The following is a 27,187-nucleotide window of genomic DNA, read 5'->3' as shown; positions in this document are numbered from 1 at the left end:
CCGAGCTTGTTGTCAACAATTTAATGTGTTTTAAAAAAGCCGGGTTACAAGTGAACTTCTTTCTTTCTTGTGTATAAGCTTCCTATCTAAGGAACACCCCGTACTGGGTAATCAGGAGTATTTACAGGAGTGGGTAAATCAAAGATTTATTTTATATTTTTAAAAGTTGATAAAAGTATGGGTTAGGAAAGAAAAAAAAAGAGACAAATGTAAAAATAATCGATAAAATAAAATTGTGTAAAAAAGGTCCAGTAGACGTGCTCTTGTAAGAGATAAATATGTCCTGGTAAAATATGTCTGGGCGGACACATATAACTAGTAGAAAAAGTCCATGGTTACAAAATTTACTAGTATTTTTTGTCCGATGTTAGTAATTTATGTCCCCAGACTAATTTTCCTAGGAGTTCTAGTCCATGTCATAATAATCCTAGGTAAAAACGTCCATGTCCTCTTTATAGGAAAAATATTAATGAATCAAATCATTTAAGTTTAAACAATGGAAACTTATAAGAGTTGTTTATTTATATTTTTAATAAAATGTATGTCCCCAGACTAATTTTCCTAGGGAATCATGTCCATGCCATTAATATTCCTAGGTAAAATCGTCCATGCCTTTTATTTTGTAATGTAAATAAAAATGTTATATTTTGATATTGTTATATAGAGTTGTGTATCAATTCTTTTAATAAAGTTAATGTTCCCAGACAAATTTTCCTAGAAAATTTTGTCCATGTCATTAATATTCCTAGGTAAAATCGTCCATGTCCTGTATTTTAAAAGGAACGTTTTAATGAAACAAATTATTTACATGGAAATGCAATTTTGGTGTTTTAATATATTGTTCGGATCAAGAGCTCGGGCATTAAAAATTTAATGACATGAATGTCCCCGGACTAATTTTCCTAGGAAATCATGTCCATGTCAATGATATTGCTACTGCCTAGGTAAAATGTCAGACATTTTTTTTAAAAAGATTAATAAAAATTTCATGTTTCAATATTCAGTTTTACAGTTGTATATGAATATGTCCCCAGACTTATTTTCTTAGGAAATCGTGTCCATGTCAATAACATTCCTAGGTAAAATTGTCCATGCCGTTTATTTTAAAATATCAATATAAATGTTATGTTTCAATATTCAGTTATAGAGGTGTGTATTATATTTTAATAAAATATGTCCCCAGACTTATTTTCCTAGGACATCGTGTCCATGTCATTAACATTCCTAGGTTACAAAGTCACTTTTCTTTATTTTAAATGTGAAAAAATAATGAAACTTTCAAATCTTAACTAAAAATATGATTCTGTTTTAATTTTCAATAATTGTTATAAAAAAATAAAAAATACTAGTATAACGTATTAGGACAATTTTTCCTAGGAAAATTTGTGCCAGACATATTTTACTACCTATGGACTTATTTTCCTAGGAAAAATTGTCCTGTGACTTACATTCCTAGTAAAATAATGATCATGGACTTGATTTCCTAGGGAAAAAAGTCTGGCGGACATATTTTGCTACCGGACCAAATTTACTGTTACACTCTGTACATATGGTAGAAAGGTTAAGAGATAAAAATACCAATCAATTTGGGATGGAACAATATTCACAGAGGATTAAAAAATGTACATATTTGGAGACATAAAATCTAAAAATCATCTTATCCAATACAAGTAAAAAATAAATACTTGATTAAGTACAAAAGTCACTAAAAGTGCATTGTCTATAATATTCATTCCTTGAATTCACATACTTCCATAAAAGAGGGACGAAAGATACCAAAGGGACAGTCAAACTCATAAATCTAAAACAAACTGACAACGCCATGGCTAAAAATGAAAAAGACAAACAGAAAAACAATAGTACACATGACACAACATAGAAAACTAAAGAATAAACAACACGAACCCCACCAAAAACTAGGGGTGATCTCAGGTGCTCCGGAAGGGTAAGCAGATCCTGCTCCACATGCGGCACCCGTCGTGTTGCTTATGTGATTACAAATCCGGTAAATAGTCTAATTCGGTAGGTCAAATTCATGAAAGGGAAGGGGATTGTAGTTACGACGTGAGGAACATATCCGATATCATTTGTGAAATGGTTATTCCATAACGGTCAACCAACTCGTGATGGCGTCCGTAAAATTTACGAAGGGATGATTTCAACTTCACCATTTGGAACTCTTGATTTAATAGCTTCCTTGTGAGCAGTAACCCTCTATCAAGAAAATCATGATAGGAAATGCAAGCACGGGAATATCGTATCAATTGAGAGATATATACCCCGTATGCAGGTGCTGCTGGAATGTTGCTACTTAGAAATGGAAAGTTCACAATTGGAAAGCTGAAATCATCTCTTTTGTCGTAAAGTTTTGTCTTCAACCGACCCTCATTGTCAATTTCTAGATGTAAGTCAAGATATGAAGCTGACTTAACTGTATCTGTAGTATCCTTTATCTCCAATTCGATGGGATAGATGCGTTCCACATAGTCACCAAATTTTGAATTGTTTAGTGAAAGAACGTCATCTATATAGCGGAAAGTAGAGTTAAAGGATATTGCTAACTTCTTATCTTTCTTCCTAAGAAGTTCCTGCATGAAGTCAGCCTCATAATAATAAAGAAACAAGTCAGCAAGTAGAGGGGCACAGTTTGTTCCCATTGGTATGCCGACAGTCTGTTGAAAAACACGTCCTCCGAACGTAACAAATATGTTGTCAATCAAGAAATCAAGCATCTTGATAATATCGGTTTCAGAGAATTTTTTGTTTGAATCAGAGTGATTCTTTACAAAGTAGGATTTATCCCTCCCTAAGATTTATCCCTCCCTTCCATAACTTGCCGCAATTTTTTTTTACGATTGCGGTAAATCGGTTATTTTCCCATTGGGACGTGCGTATATATTTTTTTGTAAATTTTATTTCGGTATTTAATTTTATCTTTATTCCATATCAAGATATCCTATTGGACAATTAAAGACCGTTCAACAAATGAAAATATTTGTCACATCAACAGTCTGGTAAACCCTTCAAAATGGCGTCAAAAAGAAAAATTATATTCAACGAAAATAAATACTAATGATATTGGAATGATGCAGTCCCTTTTAAAGCAAAATCAAGAAGAATGAGAGAATAAACATAAAAATGGTAGCACCATGGATAATATAGTCTTTTTGTATCTTTTTTGCTGGTCTTAAGAAGATATTAGTTTCCTGTTGACTGTTGTTCAACAGGTCGGACAAGAATAACCATCAAATTGGTGGATTATTCCTCAATTGACGTATAATCCACCATATGACATACATTGGTATAGACCAATTGACGTATAATGCAAGTCTTTTGTAATAAAATGATAGTGTGAGGTAGGAGCATCATTTTACAACTTACAACCTATTTTATCGTTTGAGGTAATATGAGGCAGTCATTTAAATACCTGTGAAAGGGGACGAAGTCTATGAACTATTATTTTTAATTCAAACTTGTTTTAAAAAAGAACAGAAATACTGTAACGTTTCCGATTTTGGTTCTGTTGTTAGGGATTTTAGTTGTGAAGTTAATGTAATAATAATCATTAAGGTTCATGTGGACCCTATGGCTAAAATGGCCGTATTTTCACCTCAAAATTTTCTCTGAGTACAGGCAAACCTGTGCATCTGGAAAAGTTTTAAGGCTTGGCATGCCCTAGATAAATATGTTTCCCAACTTAGTTTATTTTGGCACCTTCTGGAGGAATGAAAAAATGTGCACCGCAAAATCCTGGTAAGTTTTTATTTTTCTAAAACATAAAACATATTTAAAATTCATTTATCTAGGGCATGCCATGCCTTAAAACTTTTCCAGATGCACAGGTTTGCCTGTACTCAGAGAAAATTTTGAGGTGAAAATACAGCCATTTTAGCCATAGGGTCCACATGAACCTTAACGTACAACAATGTAGACTGATAAATATATATTTTATTCAAAGTCTCATGCAAACAAGACCGGAAAAAGGAAGTAGATTTCTGCGCAGATGCAGGGAATAGAAAAAGTCGGAAAAAAGTTCACTATTTTGAGTTCATTAGTCTGTAGAATGAAAATTTCAGGAATTTTCCCAAATTTTTTGGGGGATTTTTCTAGCTTAATTTGGGACTGGTGGTTATTCCTGACCTTTTCAAATCTTGCTTCTGTTACAATTTAGCGGGTTTGGTGATGATGGAAGTGTTGAATGACCTTGACTGGATATACTTCCCTTGCACGGTCTGTTTGGGGACAGGTCACAACCCTTTTATATTTCTGAGAATGGGGATGGGGGAAGGGGGTTTGAAAAAGATTAATATGGCCTGATGTCATGAAAAATGGAACATAAATAACTCTGCCCAAGACATGGTAAAAATGAATGAGTTGAGCCTAACACAAAATCCAGCAATTAAATGTGTATATAAAAATTTGTGGTAAAATTCTCTCTAATTCTAAAGAGACCAAATGACACAGAATAATTTATTCTCTGTACAGCCTTCATCAATGAGTAACACCCATACTGCATAGTCAGCTTTAAAAGGCCCAAATCGAGACTTGTACCGTTGCAAACTTGTACATGTACCACCTGAACTCATACCACTTAAGTCAATTTAGTACCAACTTTTACTTGCATCAATGTCAAGAAGTACCATTGTGAACTCGTACCACTGCAAAATTTGTACCATTATAAAATATATTGATTTGAAAATCTTGAAAAATCTTTATTAATTTTCTTGTATTAAATATTTTATACAAAAATTTATTTCAAATCAATATACAAAAATTTATTTCAAATCAATATACAAATACACAATTTGCAAATGTTTTTTTTATGAATTTTTGCTAAACTAAAAGTGTCAAGTGAAGGAGGTCAATTTACACTTCCATTTTACAAGAATGTTACAGTTGTCCCATGACTTTGTTCATCTTAACGACGAGGAAGGCAATTGTCTTATTTACCCATGAAGTTCATAAACTTTTTAACTGCTCATCAGAGTTCTGAATAATGTACATAAACAGGGATCTCCATGGCCTGTTTAACGATGGCGCCCCGCATCGTTCAAATGTCTTGCACCATCGTCAAATGACTCGCGCCATCGTTTAATTTTCTACCGCCATCGTTCAAAACTGTGATCGTATTTTATAGCCTGACGCCATTTTTTTTAGCAATTATAATCAAATGCATGTAATTGCATAACCCTCAGGCTTTTTTTTTTATAGTATAATCCAATACAGTTCTAACGCCTGAGGGATATCCGGATTAAGATCACTAATCACTTGTACCTGAGCTTGTACAGGTAGATCAACAAACCAGACAGAAGAATATTATCTGAAGATAGACGATTCATTTGTCGAATTATTTAACAGTCCAGGACTCATGGACTCACCTTAGTGAGAACCCTGGAACTTCAATACCCACAACCACTTTTTTTTTGGCCTCATATTCATATTAGCTGCATCAGCACACAGACAAAATTTTCATTATCACATCATTATAAGCTGTCAAATTAAGACTTATTTTTTTTTATTTTAGACAGAGCTCGATGATGGTCTCTGTACAGCTGATGCTTTATCTACCTTACATGATGAGTTAGAAAATGAAATCATTCAATATGAAGATAAGCTACATGCTTCAAAAACAACACAGTTACTTAGATGTTTGAATCCTTATGAGGTGAAATCTGCTTTTCACTGTACCAGTATTATAATTCTGAGTTTGTTGTCAGTAGCATTGGTTGTGGCTTTTGGTACATTCTTAAGTAGGTATGTATATAACAATATAAAATTAATGAACTTGGACTTGTCTTACTCGAACTAGTCTGCAATTTAGTAGAAATAGGGTTCGATATATTGTATTAAAATCATGAAAATTGTCAGATAAAGACAGTTCAAATATTATGTAGCAAGAGCTACATAAACAGTACTTAGAGGCTAAAATAATAGTGGAGATTTTTTTCTCTCTTATTCAAATGCTGAAGAACATCTTCAAATGCTGAAGTATATCACAAACAATATATGCTATATTAGAGTATCAGCTACTAGATTACCATGATTATACACAATCTTTGTGAGATTGTAGCAATATTACAATGATACAATCTCACAAAGTTGTAAACTGTTCCAGTCAGTCCAAAGAATTGTCTTTCTTGTAAATATACAACATTTCTTTTTCTATTAGTATACAAGTAAGATTTAGAAAATTAATCATGATTTGTATCTTTTATTAAAAATTTAGATGAGATGTGGTTTAGGGTAAACATCACAAGCAACATGAACAAAACAAAATTTTCTTAGAGATCAATATCTTGTCAACCCAAACTTGAAATCCATAACCCTTAATCGTCATTAAAAAAACCTTCAGATCTCCACCCTTATTGTCCCTCAATCATATAATTGATTAACTTCTGATTCATAATGACAGATACAATGACTTGGGGTTTATCCCAACCCCCTTACATCAGTTTTCTGCAGCATAAGTCTTTCTCTTTACGGTAATCCCCAAACCACAAATCAATACTTGTCTCTTTGAAATTCAGAATTATACTCCAAAGTGTTCAGATCAACAATTCTAAATCATTTATTTATTGGTTCCTCCTAACAAGATGCACTACAACATAGGAGATAATTCTGTCCTTTTTTTTGGGGGGGGGGGGGGGGGGGGTGATCTTGGCCCCTTCAAATTTATGAATTTTATAATAATGCAGTAAGGTTGCAATGATGAACTTAACCACATCTGTTATTCTTATAACAACTTGCATTGACTGCAACATACCTATCCTTGTAATGAATAGTTATTATCCTTACATTCCTTTATTACAATGCACTTCACCAAGTTCCTTGTAAACAAGCAACATATTTATTTTGTAGACTTTGTAAGCACAAGATTTTAATCATATCTTGTTTATCGATAATTTAGTTGGCTTCTGCTTTGCACATACATGTATATTATAATCGAGATGTTCCTTTTATTTTCATAAATCATGTAGAATTTAAAGTTTTTTCAATGAAATGTATTCACATTCTTAAAATATAACTACCACTGTGAGATTCTAAACATCATAAAACTTAAATGGATAAAAAAAAAAATGAACTATGGTGGTGTGAAATTGGTTATATATATATATACATTTTATTTATATTTTATATGATCAATTTTTCCTTTCAGTACTATAGATAGTAATCCTTTCTGGTGGATAATAGAAGTAGTTGTATGGCTGATAGTACTTGCACTGAATATTATCAACAGCATATGGAACTGTCATATAGAATTAAAGGAAATTATCAATATTGCCAGACTTACTTTAAAAAAGATCAAAGGTAAATATCATAGATGTAAAGGATGTTGTGTTTTTAAACAATTACATAAAATCATTACATGTACTGGACAAAAGCTAAGAGCACAAGAGCAGCAGTTTCATCACTGTTCACATATCTAAGACAATATCTAGATCTATATTTACTAGATTTTCTACAAAATCATTTCATTAGAGCTGACTTTTCATAAGATGTCTATTAAGTAGTGTTGTCAACGGTTAACCGGTTAATCGGTGGAACGACCGAATACCGAATACCAAAAACGTTAACCGGTTAACCGGACTTTTTTTCAATTTTGATAGATTTTATATAAATTTGTATTGAAATTATTAAAAGGTTAGGTTTTACTTAAAAAATGTCGTTGTGGTAATTAATTTGACTGTAAATTGATTGCTATTGTTAATCCCATCAACATAAAATTAATTCGAATTTGTCTCTCAGCTCGGGGCAGGATCTTAAAGAAACATATTTAGTATACTTGTTTTTTTAGCAGTAACTCTAAATCAGTAATGCGATTAAATTTTACGATTTACTTCATTATTTCGTTTCTGATCTAATATTGTGTTAACCTACATCTAAATGTGCAACCTCCGTCGTGCAAGGCTTAGTCTTACTTTAAACGAAATGCTAACTCAAAAATTGTGAAATGCAAACCAATGTGAATGTGCTCAATGCATACGTGATAGTAAGAGTAACATGCAAACGAAGTAAAGAAATAGGCTGTACGGTGACCTATAGTTGTTGATTTCTGTGTAATTTTGATCTCTTGTGGAGAATTGTCTCATTGTCAATCATACCACATCTTCTTTTTTTATAATTAATCACTCAAAATGAAACACTGCACATCATTTTCGGAGACAACAAGTGAAAAGGAAAGAATAATCATTTTCAAACATATTCAATTCCACGACATCAAGTATTTTTTTTAATTTTATTTTTCAATCTGAAGTTGGTACAAACGCTATAGTTGATATGGTGTAGTTGCTTATTTTAAAAAGTCAAACTTTGCAAGAATCCTCACAGACAAGCCTGATAATGCCAAAGGAAAAACTTCAATTCTAAAAGCATAAATTGATGACTTGGATAACAGGTTGTCAAATTGACACTCATACCACATCTTATATCCATGAGTAGGGTACTATTGATAAGGCTTGCAAGCACCAACTCAAACTACCGGTTAACCGGTTAATCGGTCGAACGATTATCCGAGTAACCGGTTAGGCAAAAGTGTACGATTTGACAACACTACTTTTAAGTATTTCATTTCATTCCAGCAACAATTTGAATATGCACAAGATTGGAGTATTTCAGCATTGATGTTTTTTATAACATGAAATCGATTTTAATTTCTTTTCCACAAAGACGAATTGAAATATGAATAATGTTTTCAACATTAAATACTTGTACTAGGTTTATTATACATGGAAACATTTTGAAACATGCAAAATATGATGTAATTCGCAACCTTGGATGACCATGTATCATTATAAAATGAATAGCAATGTCTTTTAATGGTACCTTCCACTTTGACTTATGAAGATTCAGCTGTGAAAATTTTTCTTCAAGCTTTTTTTAAACATTAGATAAAGAATGTGACTCATTTTTGCCAGTTAGACATGACTCATTTTTTCCATTCACACATGCTCATTTTAACCAATGAAATTTTTGATATTTTTATGCAATGACATAATTTACTCAACTTTTACTAAATATGGAAAGAAAATACTTGTTGAATGATAATTTTATACTTGTTTATTTCAGATTGTTTGAAAGCTCCCTCATGGACTATTGATGATTATGTTAACATTCACACCCCTTTGTCACCATGTGTATCACTGCAGTGGACACTTAGAGATAATCAGGTGGTTAATTTACCTGTCCCATTACTGGTAGCTGGTGATGTAATACTATTAAGGCCTGGACATATTGTTCCAGGTAGCTGCAGACAATTAGAGGTAAAATATTCATACATTGCTGTCATCCTTTTCTGTCATTTATTCAATTGTATGAAAGGAAAAGAATTGTGTATATTATATTTTGATATAACCTATATTGTGAACTACATGTATAAACACTAAAGAAGTCTCTATTTATAGGCAGATGGAAAAGAGGTATTATTGAATCAGGGAGAAATGTATTGTTCTACTTCTCAAGAATATTCTGACTACAAAGGAACGCCACACAACTGTAAACCTGTAACTGCTCAAAAATTTGTAATGCTTGAAACAGTATTTCTACAGAATTTGAGGTAATAATGACTTAGTAAAAGGAGGAAAAATCAATGCTACCTATAAATAATGAAACATCAGAATTTAAAATAGAAGCATCATGTTTTGAGAAGAACGCTTTTAATTATTTTCATTCAATCACTGTTTTTATCAAGGAAATTAACAAAATTATTAAAATGTAATACGTTAAATTAAACTGCATGAAAATTTAGGAATGATCATTATGTTATATTTGAGGTTGCTGTAAAGATATGACATCCAAAAATGAGTTAAAAAATATGTTTCAAAATAAATACAAACGAAGTTTATTTGCAAATGAACAAAAGGAAGATTTGGGGATTTGATTTATTCCATTGAACCACCAAATTCTGGTGCCAAAAAAGTTATTTCTTCTAGTTTCAACAAAATAACTTTTTATGCCACCACTGTACAGAGGGGCATATAAAGTTTTACCTTTTTTGTCTGAAATTCTGTCTATTCATACTTTTGTACGTCCTAAATAGGTTTCTGTTCTCTAATGTTAGGTTGTCTCAACCAAGTTTTATGAAACTTATATACAATGCTTATTACTACAAAACACAGATCAAGTTTGAATTTGGGTACCATCACTTTTTACCATTCTAGAGTTATGCCCCAATCACAATAGAAAAGATGCTGAATTTTTTTGTTTCCTTTCTCTAAAGAAATATTATGATACTGTAAGGCTTATTTCCACAAAATACAGGTCAAGTTTGAATTTTGGTGGCCACACTTTTATTATTCTAGAGTTATGCCCTTTACAAATTTAAAAAATGCAGATTTTTTCTTTGTTGTTCTCTTACCTAACTTTGCCTCAACCAAATGTAATGAACTCTGACCAAGTATAACTATGGGTAGTGTCACTTTTACTGTACTTGAGTTTTGTCCCTATATAATGTTTTATGCAAACAGGGCATCATGGGACACATTCCATTTTATTTTAGATAAATTGTTAAATGAAGCATTTTATATTTATATTGATAATAATAAAAAATTTGTACGTTAATACTTCTGCAATAGATTGAATATTGTTAATGTATGCGATAAAGAAAATCTGAATTGACTTCTTGTCCTTATAATATATTTATGAATTTGTAAGCAGAAATCACTATTTCTTTCCACATTTTAGAACTATGCTTGAAGATGAGTTTCCAAGACCTGTTACAGTAATAGAAAATGAGAGATATTTAATAGCAAGTCATTTGGTTGAGAGGAGATTAATACCTGTAGTATTTGTAAGCTAATTATGACAAACTGTAAATTCAGAAATGAGTGTTGCATTTATTATTGCAATTTTGTAATTTTAGACTAAAATCCGATTTTAATTTTTGCGATATTGAGAAAAATCCTGCCAAGTTCATATGAAAAATTTCAAAATGCAAGTATAAAATATTGTGATGATAACCCTGCCGCATTTTTCGTTATAACAAATATGTAGCAGTAATTTCTGAATTTACAGTACATGTACTATGTATATGCGTATGTTAACAAGAAATTATGATTCAATATTTTTTTCTAGAGTTATGCTTCTTTTAATTTACAATTTTGGCCTTAATATACTTTTGCAACAGTTTGCCATTGCAACTCCTCTGAAACCACATGTCAGAATTTCATGAAATGTTTTAGATAATGAGAACTTAAAATGCAGTTGCGCATATCTGTTCCAGACTTGGACCATGCACGTATGATCCATGATTTTTATTTGAGTCTTTTTTGTCTAGACTTAGAGTTCTCTAGCATTGACTGTAGTCAGCCCTTAGCTTAGTTTGTAGTTTCTAGCTAACAATCAATTTTAATTAGGTGTTAAGAGTAAGGTGCGTGTGTCTTCTTTATTAGACTTTAATGTATTTCTGTTGCTGGTATTATAAAAACATATAAAAGTTAGATAACTCATTACAGACTAGATACTTATGTTGCTTATTCATATTTTTTCAGGCAATAATGTTATTGGTAAACATTCTAAGATACATGTATATGCCTGATCACAGTGGACATTGGACAGAAATGTTTCTGGTTTTACAGGTAATATTCATAGCTCTTTCAAATGTTGTACATTCAGAGATTAATGACATGATTTTTATTAAATGCCAAAAATGGTTGATAACAAAAGTACATGTTGCCAGTCGTTGTCTACTTTTTTTCCAATTGGATATCACATGATACTTCAGCTTAGTTTTGAGTGATATATATTTATATTGTTCTAGGTCCATATCATTCTTCCTATGGTACCTGCTTTATATCCTTTGTTATGGAGGATTCTTGACATATATGGTCAAGCCAGAGTATTTTCAGCATCACATACAGCAAAATATACCAAGGTGTGTATTGAGTACATAAATAGATACAAGATTCCTGTTTTTTAACAAATTTACTCTTTTAAACCCATTAAGTATGGTGTAATGATCAAGTGTACTGCTTTGAATCATTTTAGGGTTAGAGAGCAACAATTTACACATTGCATATACTGGGCGTATATTAGATTAGGAAAAAAATCTGTAACATGATATGCACAAATATGTATACCTAAGGAACGTCTTTTGCTTTGTTCACCTTTGTATTAATTATTTTTCTCTGCTCTTTAGACAAAAATGTTCAAACAGGGCCCTTACAAATCAGTTTTCTTGTTGTGGCTTAAGGGATAGTTACACTTTGAAATTCCAATCAGTTCTAGCCAATTCTAGGATAATCCTGTTGCTTCAGTTCCATCACTTGAGAAGGACATATTCTGCAAAATTGCATTGTACAAGCTCTTTCATATACAATTGTTGCCAGATTTTTAGGAAAGTTATATCACTGATTTATATTATCAATATCTTGGACAAATTCAAATATCAGTGCTGATCAACTATTTTCAAAAGAGTTTTGCCCATGGAAATATTATTTACATGAAAAATTGCATTCATGTACAATTTCCACAATTATTTATCAACATGATCAAAGGTTTATATCAGCATGGTCTTGGACTAGTAAAAAATCAGTGCCAATTAACTATAAAGATAGTTATGCCTTTGGAAATATTAATTATACAGAAATTGCATTTTAAGTGCTCTCTCTCACATGTACAATTCTTGCTAAATTTTTCTGAAATAAATATCAAGATTTATATCTGCGATATCGTTGAAAAGTTTGAAAATCAGTTTAATTGCATCATTAGTGTGCTGAGGCCTATATTTTTTTAGGGACTGATAGGAATTTGTATATCAAATGTTTATATCAGCAATATGTAAGGTCAAGTCAACTATTTTTTTTGAAGTCTACATTTCTCTTAAATATTCATATAAAGTTTTAAATAACAAATTAGATTAATTTGAGTTATTTCCCTTTAACAGTTTTAAAATTTGTGTAAAGATAGAGTCCATTGGAACTATTCATATTCATGTTATTTTTTTATTTTCTATATTTTGAAAGGTTGATTCCGAGAGTAGTTTTAGTAGTGACAGTACTATATCAGAGGACGACACCAAACTGGATGTAAACTACAATAAAATTCTCAGCTGGTTTTGGTCAATATTACAAGGAGATTGTTCTGTGGTAACCAGGAGAGTTAATATAACACAAGTTCTTGGATCTATTACAGTTAGTACAACTATTATACATTTGATATATCCCTTTGGAATGACAAGTCTTATCTTGTACTCTTTATTTAGATGCCATATTGTGTTAATTGTGTTAAGATAAGAAGGGGATCTTGTCCATCTTAGATTGTAAAAAAGAAGAATTGAAGTAGGAAAAGGAGAACACTAAGCTCAAGTTTTTTTTTGTTTTTGTTGAGAGCACACTATAAGAGATTGTCTCCAGAGTTTGGCAAATCAATGAAATCAAATATCAACAAATGAAAAATCTGCAATCCATAATAGTTGGTATCCACGAAAAAAAATGAATCCACAATAATTACTTTCTCAATTACTTGTGTATACTTATGTACCTATTATTTATTTTTTTCCTTTCTGATGTAGTATATTTACATAAACAGTTTAATCAAGTATACAGTATGTCCCTCTTTATCCTCTTTAGTTGATGCTGCTGAAATAACTGCAAGATATAATATAAATTAGTTTGAAATCTGATTTAAACTTGAATATGGATATTTCTTCCTCTTTATAGTTTATTTTCATTGATGCTTTTTTCCTATTTCAGTCTCTCTGTTGTGTTGATAAAAAGGGAATTTTATCTTGGCCTAATCCTACAGCAGAAAAGGTCTTCTTTCTTTCCTCCAACACAAAGAAACCTGCAGAGGAAAACATTGCAATTAATACAAGCTTTAGTAGTGGTGAAAAATCTAAAATCCAAACATCAGGTTAGTAAAAATACATTACATTTTAGCATGAATAACATAAAACACCTTCATGACTGAAATAATATTCTATTTAAAATTCATTTTAAAATTGCAATGCCCATGCCATTCAATGGACAGTCATTTCATCCTTCTGTCCTTGAAAATCAAAAGATTGAAAAGACTTTATTCATTATAACTGCATTATTGTTTAGTCTGAAACATGACAAAGCTTCTTTGTTGTTGTCTTTTGCTGTGGTCTGTTCACTTTTACAGAAATCTTCTCTAAAAATCCTGTCTAAATTTAACCAAACTTCTCCCCAATCATCTTTGAGGTATCATGTTTAAAAAAATGTCTGATTACCCAAATTTTTACCCATTTCTTTGATATGGCTTACTTAGAAAAAAACTATTATAGATAAATAGACACTTTTATCAGGAATAATGATCAGCAAGGCAAATTCTACAAAAAATCAAATGACTGAGATCATCAGAGAACTTGTATTGGAGTAGTTGCCCTTTAACGATTATTTTAACCAATTTCACTCATTTATGTAAGAAATGGAATAATAAAAGGGTAATTGAAGTGTTCAAGCTGAATGAACTATATATGAAAGTTTACTGACTCCATAAAGGTTTCCATATGTCCTTATGTTTATAATATGTTCTAGAGAGGGACATATAATGTGGGTCACCTGTACATAAGAAATCCAGAAAAATTGGTATCCAACAAATAATAATGAATCCAAAGTACTGTGTTTTGGTGGTATTGCACATAAAAGAACAGATTGTGATATACAACTATGATTTGAATACTTTATAGTAGAATTTAGAATCGTATATTTTTTAATGAAATTTTGTTATAGTTTATCAAATGTTTTTTGCATTTACTGGTAATATTCATTTATTTAAAAATTATTTCATCTTTACTGTTTGTTTTCAGCCTATGGATCATTAAGTCATACTGAAGTTCTTGATCTTACTCATCATTCTAAGGTATGTGTTCTATTTTCTTCACATTCTTTAAAAAAAAATTACACTTGATATTTCATGTGATGTACTTTAGTTTTCGTCTCACCTTGACGGAGTAAAAAAGCGAGACATAGGTATGCTGTTTCTGGCGGCGGCAGCAAACAACGACAATGTATAAGTTTGTGATTAGGTCTAGTTTATGGTGAACAACAAGTGGTAGGTCAATCATATTTGGTATGCAGTTGTATAAGCATTGGCACATCTCATTTCCATGGAGATTATTTGGCCCTGCCCCCTCAGTCATGGTCTATTGACTTCAAAACTTTTGCTTATTTTACATGTATGAGTTTGTGATTAGGTCGGTTTATGGGGAACAACAAGTGGTAGGTCAATGATATTTGGTATGCAGTTGTGTAAGCATTGGCATATCTCATTTCCATGGAGATAATTTAGCCCCTCCCCCCCCCCCCCCCCCCCCAAAGTCATGGTATATTGACTTTGAAACTTAAGCTTATTTTACATGTATTAGTTTGTGATTAGGTCAGTTTATGGGGAACCACAAGTGGTAGGTCAGTGATATTTGGTATGTAGCTGTGTAAGCATTGGCATATCTCATTTCCATGGAGATAATTTGGCTCCGCCCCCTGAGTCATGGTCCATTGACTTTGAAATTTTTTCTGAGTTATCATGTACTAGTTTGTGATTAGGTCAATTCAAGGGGAACCATTAGTGGTAGGCCAATGATAATTGGTATTTAGTTGTATAAGCATTGGCACATCTCATTTCCATGGAGAATATTTGGCTTCACCCCTCAGTCACAGTCTAATGACTTTGAAACTTATCGTAGTTTACATGTATTAGTTTGTGATCAGATCAGTTTAAGATGAACTGCTAATGTTAAGTCAATGATATTTCATATGCAAATTTATTTGCATTTTCAAGTATTGTTTCCATGGAGATTATATAGTCCCACCCCCTCTTATCGATTTTGAAACTTTTCTATCGTTTACTTGTTAATGTTTATTTAGATTTGGGAACGACTTATAATAAGTCAATAGTCATTATGGTATTTGGTATGCAGTTGTATAAGCATTGGCACATCTCATTTACATGGAGATTGTTAAGCCATGTAACTCAGTCATGGTTCATCGACTTTAATATGTTCATAACTTGTGTAAGATGTTAAAGTATTGCTATTTTGATTTCAACATTTGCATAATAAAAATTTCAAAAAGGCAAGACATATCTCTGTGATAGCAGTTTATTGGTTTACCTGATCTAATAAGCTGTGTGTGCTATTTTATCACTTGGGATTCATTATAAATGTAATTTATCCTAGTAAAGTTTTGAAAAAAATTGTCCATGAAACTATTTTTCCTATTTTAACCAACATTGATTACAACCACAAAAATAAACTCCAATGAATAGATAAACCTTTTTAGTCATTTCAGGATCGCATTTCAGGGTTTACTGAATTTTCAGTCCAACCAAAACTATCAGATTACTCATCATAAAAAAAGTTGCCCTTTACTGCTAATTTATAATGGTTCGTGTTGTTTATTCTTTAGTTTTCTATGTTGTGTCGTGTGTACTATTGTTTTTCTGTTTGTCTTTTTCATTTTTAGCCATGGCGTTGTCAGTTTGTTTTAGATTTATGAGTTTGACTGTCCCTTTGGTATCTTTCGTCCCTCTTTTATAACAGTTTTTAGCATTGTTGTCTGTTACTGTAAATTAAAAAAATATTGTGAGTTTTTTTTTATTGGGAATAATGCAACAGCATGAGTATCACAATAATATGAATACCTATGGGGATATCTAGTTCATATATCTGTATGTAGATATTTCATTATTGTCCTCTCTTAAAAAATTGCAATAATACATGCACACAATAGTTTCTGAATTTATATTATCCTTAAAACTATAAAAGTTGGGCTGAAGCAGAAAAAGAAATTAATTGCATTTTAAGATGTAAAAGATTTACTAAATTTCTGAAACCAAATGACCATTATTGACAAAATTTAGTATTACTGTTTATTATCTTGAAAAGATGATAATAGAATATTTAGAAAGTGAAAACAGCAAAAACAATCAGCGATACAAGCTACATATTTAAAAGTGATTAAATGAAACAATCAATTGAAAATCTTTAGGAGTTATTGCCCTTAAATGATTTTTTTTTCATGATTAATGTTTTTATTACCTTTCAAACTTAAAGAGAAAAAGTAAAAAACACCTAGGTGTTCTTGTGGTAGCCCAGTTCACCTTGAGTGTGGGAGGTTGTGTGTTTAATACTCAGTCTTGTCAAACCAAAGATTTAAATATTGGTAGTTTCTACTGCATGCTAAGCACCTGGTATTGAGGAGTCACGATCATGTATACTGGTAAGGATATATGTCTTCCTGCTGCTTGAAATCTAGTGCAGGGGTTCAAAGGTCAGATACCTTCCACTTTTGCGATCAGACTTTCGTTTTGGTTACTAGCTACATCTGTTAGACCTTTGGTATAAAATAAAATAAAAATTAACTTTGCCAAAATTTCCAAATGATCTCAATTTTTTTTTCCATCTTTATTATTCATGACAGCGATGTTTATTTTGTTCAACTGCTAGTATTATACTAAAAAATCGCCTTCAAGTAATGTGAAAATATGAGTAAAATTGTATCTGACTGAAAAAACAACATTGAAAAACAATGGAGCCATAACCTGAAATGAAGACAATTATAATACCAGATCAGATTCTGGGTGCAGATAAGGGTAATTCTGGGTTTGCCGATAAAATACAATTAAAAAATAAAAATTCCAGTCAGGTGACAAAATACATCTAAATGTATTGTATGATGATGAAATATAAACACTACAATTGAAAACCAAAAGATACATGGAACATAAAGAAAAAGCAGAAAATATAAATATTTCATACAGAAACTCAAAATTACTTTAAGTTCATAAATTTTCATGTCAAAATCCATTTAAATGTGACATTAATTTTCTTTATTATCATGATCATTAATAAATGTTGATATTACATGTAGATGTTTTTATCATGTTTATAGTGTAAACATATTACTACAATTCCAAGAGGTCATTTCTTATCAATTTTGAAGGTATAGTAAAAATCGGGAAGTTTCTTACTTTGTTTTTACAGAGGAACTAATATAATAGTGCAACTAGATATGAAACACTTAAACAGCTTTGAATTTGAACTGTTACTTTAATTGTAATGCCTTGAGTGAGCATTTCTTTTCCAAATCTTACCACTTTATTTTTTGAATTCTTAATATACAAGACAATTACACTTATTATTCACTTGGAATTTAGGTTGTGGACCTTTCAGTTTGTTGTGTCAAAGGTCCTGGACCTTCCAGTACCAAATGTTAATTTGAACCCCTGTTGTGAACTAGCACATTAAAGATCTGACTTGCTATGTCTGTCAAGTAAACAGTAGAATTCATATTCATATCACATTATATTAACATGTTCTCACCTGAATATGCGTTAATTGGCCATTGAGCATTAAACAGCCAGACATCATCAATAGAGCGTGTACACAAAAAAGTTATTAGCTATACCATACAACTAGATTTACAAATATGTTTCAATTAATTTTTTTACCCTAAATTGACAGTTTTTGTCGAGCCTGCTATTTCTGTCGCTGAAATTGCAACATAGGGATAGATTTTGTTTTTTAGTACTCTTAATTTCTCTCTTATTATGAGTAATAGAATAGCTATACTTGAAAATTAACCTCCAATTCAAGTTCCAAATACCACTCAGACAGTTTCCACTTGACCTTGACCTCATTTCATGCATCAGTGAAGAAGGTTAAGTTTTAGTGGTCAAGTCCATATCTGAGATACTGTAAGCAATCGGTCGACTATATTTGGTGTTTGTTATAATTGTAAGGTGTACATGTCCAACTGTCAGGTGTCATCTGACCTTGACCTCATTTTCATGGTTCAGTGGTTAAAGTAAAGTTTTTATGTTATGGTCTGTTTTTCTAATACTGTATTTAAAAGGTCAAAGTTTGTGTTTAGCTTAGTCTTTAGGGAACCCCTAACAATAAGTCAATGGTATTTGGTATTCAATTTCATATGCATTTGCATTTCTCATTTCCATGGAAATTATTTGGTCTTGCACCTGATGTCATGGTTCATTGACTTTGAATGTTTTGCATAGTTTACATTTTTATATGACCGCAAAAATTGAAAAAATTTTGGTCGTATATTGGTATGACGTTGGCTTATAATACCTTATTCTGATTGGCTACACTGCATATTGGTATTTCACTGACTAGGTGAGACATGCACAGAAGTGATAGATATGCATTATAAATATAGAAAATTCAATATTTTAATCAACAAATATTTTATTTTTTTATTTGTATCATATACCCAAGTGCCTGTGGAATATCCCAGCATTTTTACCCATCAAATGTTGTCCGGGCATTAACTCATGAACCGTTCAACCAAAATTTTAATATGTTGTTACTGACAACTAAATGAAGGTCAAGTTCAATAATGGTGATTTTGACTTTTACCGTTCAGGAGTTATGGTTCTTGAAAGATTGAAAAATGGAGTTTCCAGTTGTGTCCATGCATTTACGCATGAACTGTTCTACCTAAGCTTCCCAAATTTTAATATGTTGTTACTAATGACAAAATGGAGGTCAAGTTCAATAATGGCGATTTTGACTTTTACCGTTCAGGAGTTATGGTTCTTGAAAGATTGAAAAATGGAGTTTTCAGTCGTGTCCGTGCATTTACGCATGAACTGTTCTACCTAAGCTTCCCAAATTTTAATATGTTGTTACTAATGACAAAATGGAGGTCAAGTTCAATAATGGCGATTTTGACTTTTACCGTTCAGGAGTTATGGTTCTTGAAAGTGAAAAATGGAGTTTCCAGTCGTGTCCGTGCATTTACGCATGAACTGTTCTACCTAAGCTTCCCAAATTTTAATATGTTGTTACTGATGACAAAATGGAGGTCAAGTTCAATAATGGCACTTTTACCGTTCAGGAGTTATGGTTCTTGAAAGATTGAAAAATGGAGTTTTCAGTCGTGTCCGTGCATTTACGCATGAACTGTTTTACCAAAGCTTCCCAAATTTTAATATGTTGTTACTGATGACAAAATAGAGGTCAAGTTCAATAATGACGATTTTGACTTTTACCGTTCAGGAGTTATGGTTCTTGAAAGATTGAAAAATGGTGTTTCAATTCACGTTGTTGCATTTACTCATGAACCATTCAAGCAAAGCTTTTCAAATTTTAAGATGATGATACTGATGACAAAATGGAGGTCAAATTTGATATTGACGATTTTCACTTTCACCATTCATCAGTAATGGTTCTTGTGATATTTCCAGGACACAAATAAATATTAATAAATCCGGTTTGCTGTCGTTGTGACAGCCTCTTGTTAATGTTTACATTTTATTTTCTATAGATGTAATACTTTTAATTCAATTTACTATGGATATATAAAATAAACATTAGGCCACACCAATTTAATTTCTTGTTCTACGGCTTTTTGGACTCCAAAATTTGGTGTGAGCGAGCGATTTGAAAATTTTAATAAAAAAATATTTAATTTGCAAATTTTTGAGGCAAAGCTTGAAAAGTAAAGGCGAGCGATTATAATTTTTTTTTGAAAAACATAAAATAGTAGGTTTTGACAATATTAAAGCTTGATTTATCACTTGTACTTTAACATTTCTTTAATTTCTGAAGTATTTTTTCCCTGTTTACCAAGAAATAATTAAATCTGGTCTATGTATGTGTGACTGACAATGAGACAATTCTCCATCCAAGTCATAATCAGTTTGGGGACAACCCCTTAATGTTATAAATATCCCTTTTACATGTTTTATGAGGGATCAATATAAGTTACAATATATTTGTTTGTACAAAAGGGCTCATATTTTCTCAGAGAACTATATATCTATCTGGTATTAAATGGTCAAAACATGTCCAAGAATTTTGTAATATTCCTGGACTTTAACCATGTTAACACATTTACTGTAACAGTTTAATATTATTCAAAATAAGTGGACCCCTCTTTTAGAAAAAGTTGTTTAAAATATGATCTAACTCTCCTCTTTTTGAGTACAAAATTCTAAGTTTTCAAAGGTTTTGTATAGAAGAACTATACAAATCCTTGGTATTTCTATTTTCTTTTCTACATCAGTAAAATGACCCCTTGTCTGAGGGAGGATTGTTCTCAACCTGATAATAACAAACACAGGTCAAAATACGGCCTTTCACACAGGGCTTTGATACAGACCAAACAGCAGGCTATAAAGGACCCCAAAATTATTAGCGTACACAATTCGAACAGGAAAACTAACGATCTAATTTATATATCATGTATATCTAAACGGTACAAATGAACAACATCAACAAACGATAACTGCTGAACGACAGGACCCTCAATCAATCAGGATAGGTGCATAAACATGCAGCGGCTATGGATAGTTTTGTTTTGCCAGCATACAATATAATTGCAGTCGAAGGCAAATCTATCAGAAGTTCTTTGTACTTTATTCTAACGCAACGAACATTTTTTTGATAGGGAATATAAGTACAGATATCCCAGAATTGTTTACAGAATCAGAAATAGAGAAAGTGATAGATTGTCTTAACACCAAAAAGAGTCCGGATGAATATGGACTCACAGCAGAACATCTAAAAAATGCAAAAGAAACTATAACACCAGCTTTAAAATCAATATTTAACAACATCTTATTATATAGGAAAGTTCCAACCTCATTCAAATCTGGTATACTCACTCCAGTGCTTAAAAAAGATAAAGATTACACTGAATTAGGCAATTATAGAGGCATAACAGTTACACCAGTTACAGGAAAAACATTTGAGTACTCATTCCTAACCAAGCTGAATTTAGAATCAAAAACAGACCTCTAGTTTGGCTTTACAATAGGTCTGTCACCAAAAATGGCAAGTCTAATTATATCAGAAGCCAGGTATGAGGAAAAAAAAGGATCCGAAAATTTCTTTATTAATATTTTGGACGTGAAATCTGCATTTGATGTAGTTCAGCATTACATTCTTATGGACAAGATGATAGATCAGGATATACATCCAGTATATTGGAAGATACTTACAGAACTCTATAATGACTTGACATCAAAAGGGAAATGGCTAGATGGTATCAGTACCCCATTCAACATCAAACAAGGTGTAAGACAAGGAGGAATACTGTCCACTCATCTTTTCAAAGTTTTTGTCCAGGACTTACTTGTGGAATTAGAAGAAAATGCTCTTGGATATCACCTAGGAAATATATATGCAGGCACTCCAACATGTGCTGATGACATAGCATTTATCTCTAACAATGAGAATGAGCTTCAGATAATGTTAAATGTACTCAGCAGATATGCCAATGAACATCATTATACCATACATCCAATGAAAACACAAATTATTGATTGCTCAAAGACAAAAAGCAACTTTAAGTGGAACCTAGGTGGAAATGAAATAAATATCGCAGAATCAGGTGTACATTTAGGTATTATAAGAGCTGAAAAGAATGAATGCCAAGTCAATATACAAGAAAGAATACAAATTGCGAGAAGGACGAAATATGCTCTAATTGGGTCAGGAGTCCATGGAACAAATGGTTTAAATTCTCCAACATCATACAGCATCTATAAAACATATGTTGTACCAAGGCTTATATATGGACTCGAAGTATTACCCATGACAAAGGCTAATATTGAGCAACTTGAAAAATTCCACAGGAAAAATCTCAGGCATATACAATCCCTACCAGAAAGAACATCTAACGCAGCAGTCTTACTTTTAATAGGAGCATTACCGATAGAGGCAGAAATACACAAAAGATGTCTATCTCTCCTTTTATCTCTGTTAAACTGTGGAAATGATAAAATACATCAAATACTAACCAGACAAATAACTACAAATTTTGACAACAATAAGAGCTTTTTTACAAGAATAAGGAATATACTAGAAATGTATGGGCTACCAAGCATCACCCAATTACAAAATAACATACCAAAGAAAGAGCATTGGAAAAATTCTATCAAGACAAAAGTGGATAAATTTTGGAATGAAAAGATCTTAGCTGATGTAGAAAACAAATCAAGCCTAGCATTCCTTAATACAAGCAATCTAGAACCAAACAAACCACATCGTGTCTGGAATATTAAACAACTCCCACGATTCGAACTACGAAAGGCAATCATTAAAGCAAGAGTAATGACTGGGACATATACTGCAAGTGGATAAACACAAATTCACACATTACAATGTGGAAGCAACTTGTCAACTTTGTTACAGTGGTAATGAGGATGTGACACATTTCCTAACAACTTGTCCAATACTAAGTACAACAAGAGAAAAGTACTTCTCAGAAATAAGAGAAATCATCACCTATGAGATTACTGCAGAAAATTGGAACAATGTCTTTAAAAACAAGGCAGCAATCTCTCAGTTAATAATAGACTGTACAAAATATAAAGAAGTACTCAACAGCTCTAATAAATTAGTGAACGTGATTGAGAACAAAACAAGAAACTTGATCTTTCAGCTACATATGGACAGATTGAAAGTTCTGGAAAAAAAAGAATGAATAAGAATAGACAGAATGATATGTATATGAATAATTCCATAATAAACAGTATTCATGGATCAGGACAATATGAGGAAATTCAGTCAACAGAATATAGTGCCTTAATATGATACATATAGACATTAAGCCTGGCACCGAGTCTGAAATATGAAAAATAAAGTATATAATGCAAAAAAATATATAAATGTACATAATGTACAAACAAAGAAAAGAAACAGTATTAAGTACATATATTTTAAAATCTATTTTAATCTCATTTAAAAATCACAACTGATGCCAAATTATTTTATTTTATTTTATAATTACTGCAATATTTGAATAAAGTGAATATAAGACATATATATTTTAAAGGAAATATCTTCACAGTTAACATCCCAAACCACCTTATTTAAAAAAAAATAAAAAAATTATCTTTTATAGTTTTAAATCACCAAATCCATTAGGTATTTTACATTAGTATGAAATTGCTACTTAATATATTACAACGGATTTAACCATTTTTTAGCACATTTGATCATATTTTACTTAATTTTATCGCTTAACAATAAATGGTTTACTTTTATTCTAGACTTATATAAAGCAATAATAACAGATTTTTAACATAAACATGAGATAATATAGTTTTAAAAAAACACCCAAGTCCCTGTATATATGCCATGTAAAAAAAAAAACCCAACAACTTCCTTTCTTTTATATGCATGTGATGTACATATTTTTAATGTGTTTACAAATTTTAATAAGACATTAAGGGTATATACTCCATTCGGAGGTGCTCCTACTTAAAGGAGGCTAATACACAGAAGAAGTAAGGGGGAAAGTAACCAATTTTTTGTTCTTTAAATTTATATCGGAGCACTCCCGCTTTGGATAAATAGGTTTCATGCTGAAACAAATATTCTCACAGATATTTACAAAGTGTGGTGGGGTGCTTTTATGTTTAATCGTTATATACAGGTTAAGACTGTGATTTTAAAAACAAATGTTGATATTACAAATGTCATTTCAACTGATCGGGCGGAGCTTACGTTTTAATTTGCATAAGGACAGTCTATTTGAAGATGTGTGTGATAAGGATGATAGCCGATATAATTATTACTGATTTCTAATCACCTATCAGTGTCATCAAAGGAATTTAAAAAACAATGACTGGACACTTCATTGATGAGTTTATCCTAAAACACCTATCTATAGATGGACTGGTTTATTGTGAGCGAATCGGTTAAACTCCGCCCAGTCAAGTGAAATAAATTGAGTAATATCTTTTTATAATATTCACCAAAAAAACGGTGCGGGAAATGGACATGATTACATTTCCGGATGCGGGAAGCGGGAATATAAAAAAAAATAAAAAAATTCTGTTTTGAAAAAAATAGGTGCGGGCGGGTCCGTCGAACAAGGAATCAAATTGGTGTGGCCTTATTATTGTAAGAATTTAAATCAATCAGTCATTTCACGGATACATTATTTGGTTTTGATTATTTTAAGTTTTAAATGTCCAAAGTGAAAACAGATATTGTGTTCTTGCTTTATCCATCCAAAACCACAAGGAAATATTAAACTTTCAGTTATTTTTAAGCAATATTTTTATGAGAGGGAATACATATATGATTAAATATCCCAACTAGTTGATAATCAAAACTACAAATATATAGACATGCATCCTGTTGCTAATGAGAATTTTATTAACATTCAATTAGGGATGGTGATAATTTTCCCTCATATATTGTGTTGTAATAGGTGTTAATTTAGTAACACAGAAACAAAATAAATCTGTTTTAAGATGTGTTAACTTTATAGATTCAATATTAATAGATACATATGATGTTACAACATAATACTAGGTACATGTAGCATTAATAATAGGTATATGAACTATAGATATCAAGTATAAGTACTATTTATGTACTATAGATGTTAGGTTCTTGTACTATTGATATTAAGAGTTTGTACTTTTGATGTACTATTAATATTAGGTATATGTACTATTGATGTACTATTAATATTAGGTATATGTACTATTGATGTACTATTAATATTAGGTATATGTACTATTGATGTACTATTAATACTAGGTATATGTACTATTGATGTACTATTAATACTAGGTATATGTACCATTGATGTACTTTTAATGTACTATTAATATTATGTTCATGTTCTATTAATGTACTATTTATATCATGTTCATGTACTATTAATGTACTATTAATATTAGGTATTTGTACTATTGATATTAGGTTCTTGTACTATTGATATTACATGTATTAGTATGTACACTGTACATGCACTATTGATATAAGTTCATGTTCTGTTGATATCAGGTACATATATACTATTGATATTAGGTACATATACTGTGGATATCAGGTACATGGATCATGTAATATGTTCTGTACACTACAAAATATAATATATAACAAGTCAAAAAGGGTACAACATCACCATTAAATAACTATAAAATGAACAAATATTAGATATTTCGGATAACAGATATCCTTCTTCAATAATAGCACGATGTCAAATGAATCATGTCAATATATTCAAACTGAGAAACTTTTTCTAAATCTTGAAATTTATACAATTTAAGCGAACACCACAGACGCTGATACAATTTTAAAATTTCCAAACACGGCGCAAAGATTACAAAGATATGCCAAATGAAAATAGTTATTTTCGATGTGAATTGGCACAAATCTAAATTTCCAAAGGTTGTGACAGTTTAGATGTTATAACTGCATTGAGGGCAGTCCTCAAACAAAAAAATCAAAAATGTCCTAACCGATCCAAGTTTGTATAATATTTCAAATTTGACAACGGTAGGGCAATTGCAACAGATACTACATATTTAATATTAGGTATATACTTGGTATATGTCCTATCTGTTTTATCAAGAAAGTTACTGATAAATAGAATATTAAATTAATTTGATGTTTTATAACTTTACCAGAGTTATCTGTCTTAGCACAAACCATTCACAGAAAGGGAAAATTAAAATATTGGCAAGATCATATTTGTTTTTTTTCAAGGCTATAGCATTACAGAGAATTATCCACCGGTATAAACAATAATATTATGTCAGCAACATTATTTAGAATATATTGTTAATAGATTAAACTTATGTTTTTAAATGAAAAAAGGATTCCTTAAATATAGCAATGATGAATTTAATACTGACTGGTCAGAATTTTTCTGTAGGGTAGAGTTTACCTTTTCAACTATTCCAGGGTTTCACTTATAAATAAGTAAATTTGAGAATGGAAACAGTTGTAAACAAAGCTAGATTGAATTTACATTTATATCAAGGAATAAAAACAAGATTACTTCTTTTTATCCACTTAAAACATACTTTACATTTGAACACTTACAGCTTTCAAGTCTATGCCAATTATCTTAAAATTAGGGATATTTATGTAATGATTTGTTTGTAAAATCACTTTAAAATGCACATTTAATAGCAGTAATTTCCAGATAAAATGTAAATTCAATAAATGTCTCCCTGACAATAACATGTACTGATGATGCACATTAGAAAGATGTCGGTCACAAACAAGGATGTCTGTACTAAGAATACAGCAATTTTCTATGTCAAAGTACAAGGATGTTACATTTTTTGTAGCTTTCCATAAACCGAGAATGCCCTTTAAAAAAATTAACACAAGTCTATATTATGCAAACAATTCTTTAATTTCAAAAAGCATCGGAAAGATGTAAAACTGCAAAAAAAAATCATTGATCTTTTTTATTTATTAGTATGCATTTTCTTCCCCTTTCAACAATTG

At 31.2% G+C, this 27,187-nt stretch overlaps 1 protein-coding gene across 2 annotated transcripts in view; it reads left to right on the top strand.

Moving 5' to 3' along the window:
* The first annotated feature begins 3,007 nt into the window (after nucleotides 1–3,007).
* LOC139488037 (transmembrane protein 94-like) overlaps nucleotides 3,008–27,187 on the top strand; it is a 49,060-nt gene continuing 24,880 nt past the window's right edge. The window contains exons 1-11 of one of the 2 annotated variants that reach the window (XM_071273351.1): nucleotides 3,008–3,141; nucleotides 5,525–5,754; nucleotides 7,157–7,308; nucleotides 9,067–9,260; nucleotides 9,402–9,553; nucleotides 10,681–10,786; nucleotides 11,487–11,573; nucleotides 11,756–11,869; nucleotides 12,960–13,127; nucleotides 13,689–13,848; nucleotides 14,768–14,820. In XM_071273351.1, coding sequence (XP_071129452.1) covers nucleotides 3,139–3,141; nucleotides 5,525–5,754; nucleotides 7,157–7,308; nucleotides 9,067–9,260; nucleotides 9,402–9,553; nucleotides 10,681–10,786; nucleotides 11,487–11,573; nucleotides 11,756–11,869; nucleotides 12,960–13,127; nucleotides 13,689–13,848; nucleotides 14,768–14,820 — 1,419 coding nt within the window. In that variant the 5' untranslated portion in view covers nucleotides 3,008–3,138. Of the gene's footprint in view, nucleotides 3,142–4,160; nucleotides 4,231–5,524; nucleotides 5,755–7,156; nucleotides 7,309–9,066; nucleotides 9,261–9,401; nucleotides 9,554–10,680; nucleotides 10,787–11,486; nucleotides 11,574–11,755; nucleotides 11,870–12,959; nucleotides 13,128–13,688; nucleotides 13,849–14,767; nucleotides 14,821–27,187 lie in introns of those variants that run through there. The other variant, XM_071273350.1, reaches the window with a different exon arrangement.

This window comes from Mytilus edulis, chromosome 9 (genome assembly GCF_963676685.1).
Source record: "Mytilus edulis chromosome 9, xbMytEdul2.2, whole genome shotgun sequence".
Classification (NCBI taxonomy): Eukaryota; Metazoa; Mollusca; class Bivalvia; order Mytilida; family Mytilidae; genus Mytilus; species Mytilus edulis.
Note: the sequence above shows the minus strand (reverse complement) of the source record. Positions and strands in the feature narration are given on the sequence as shown.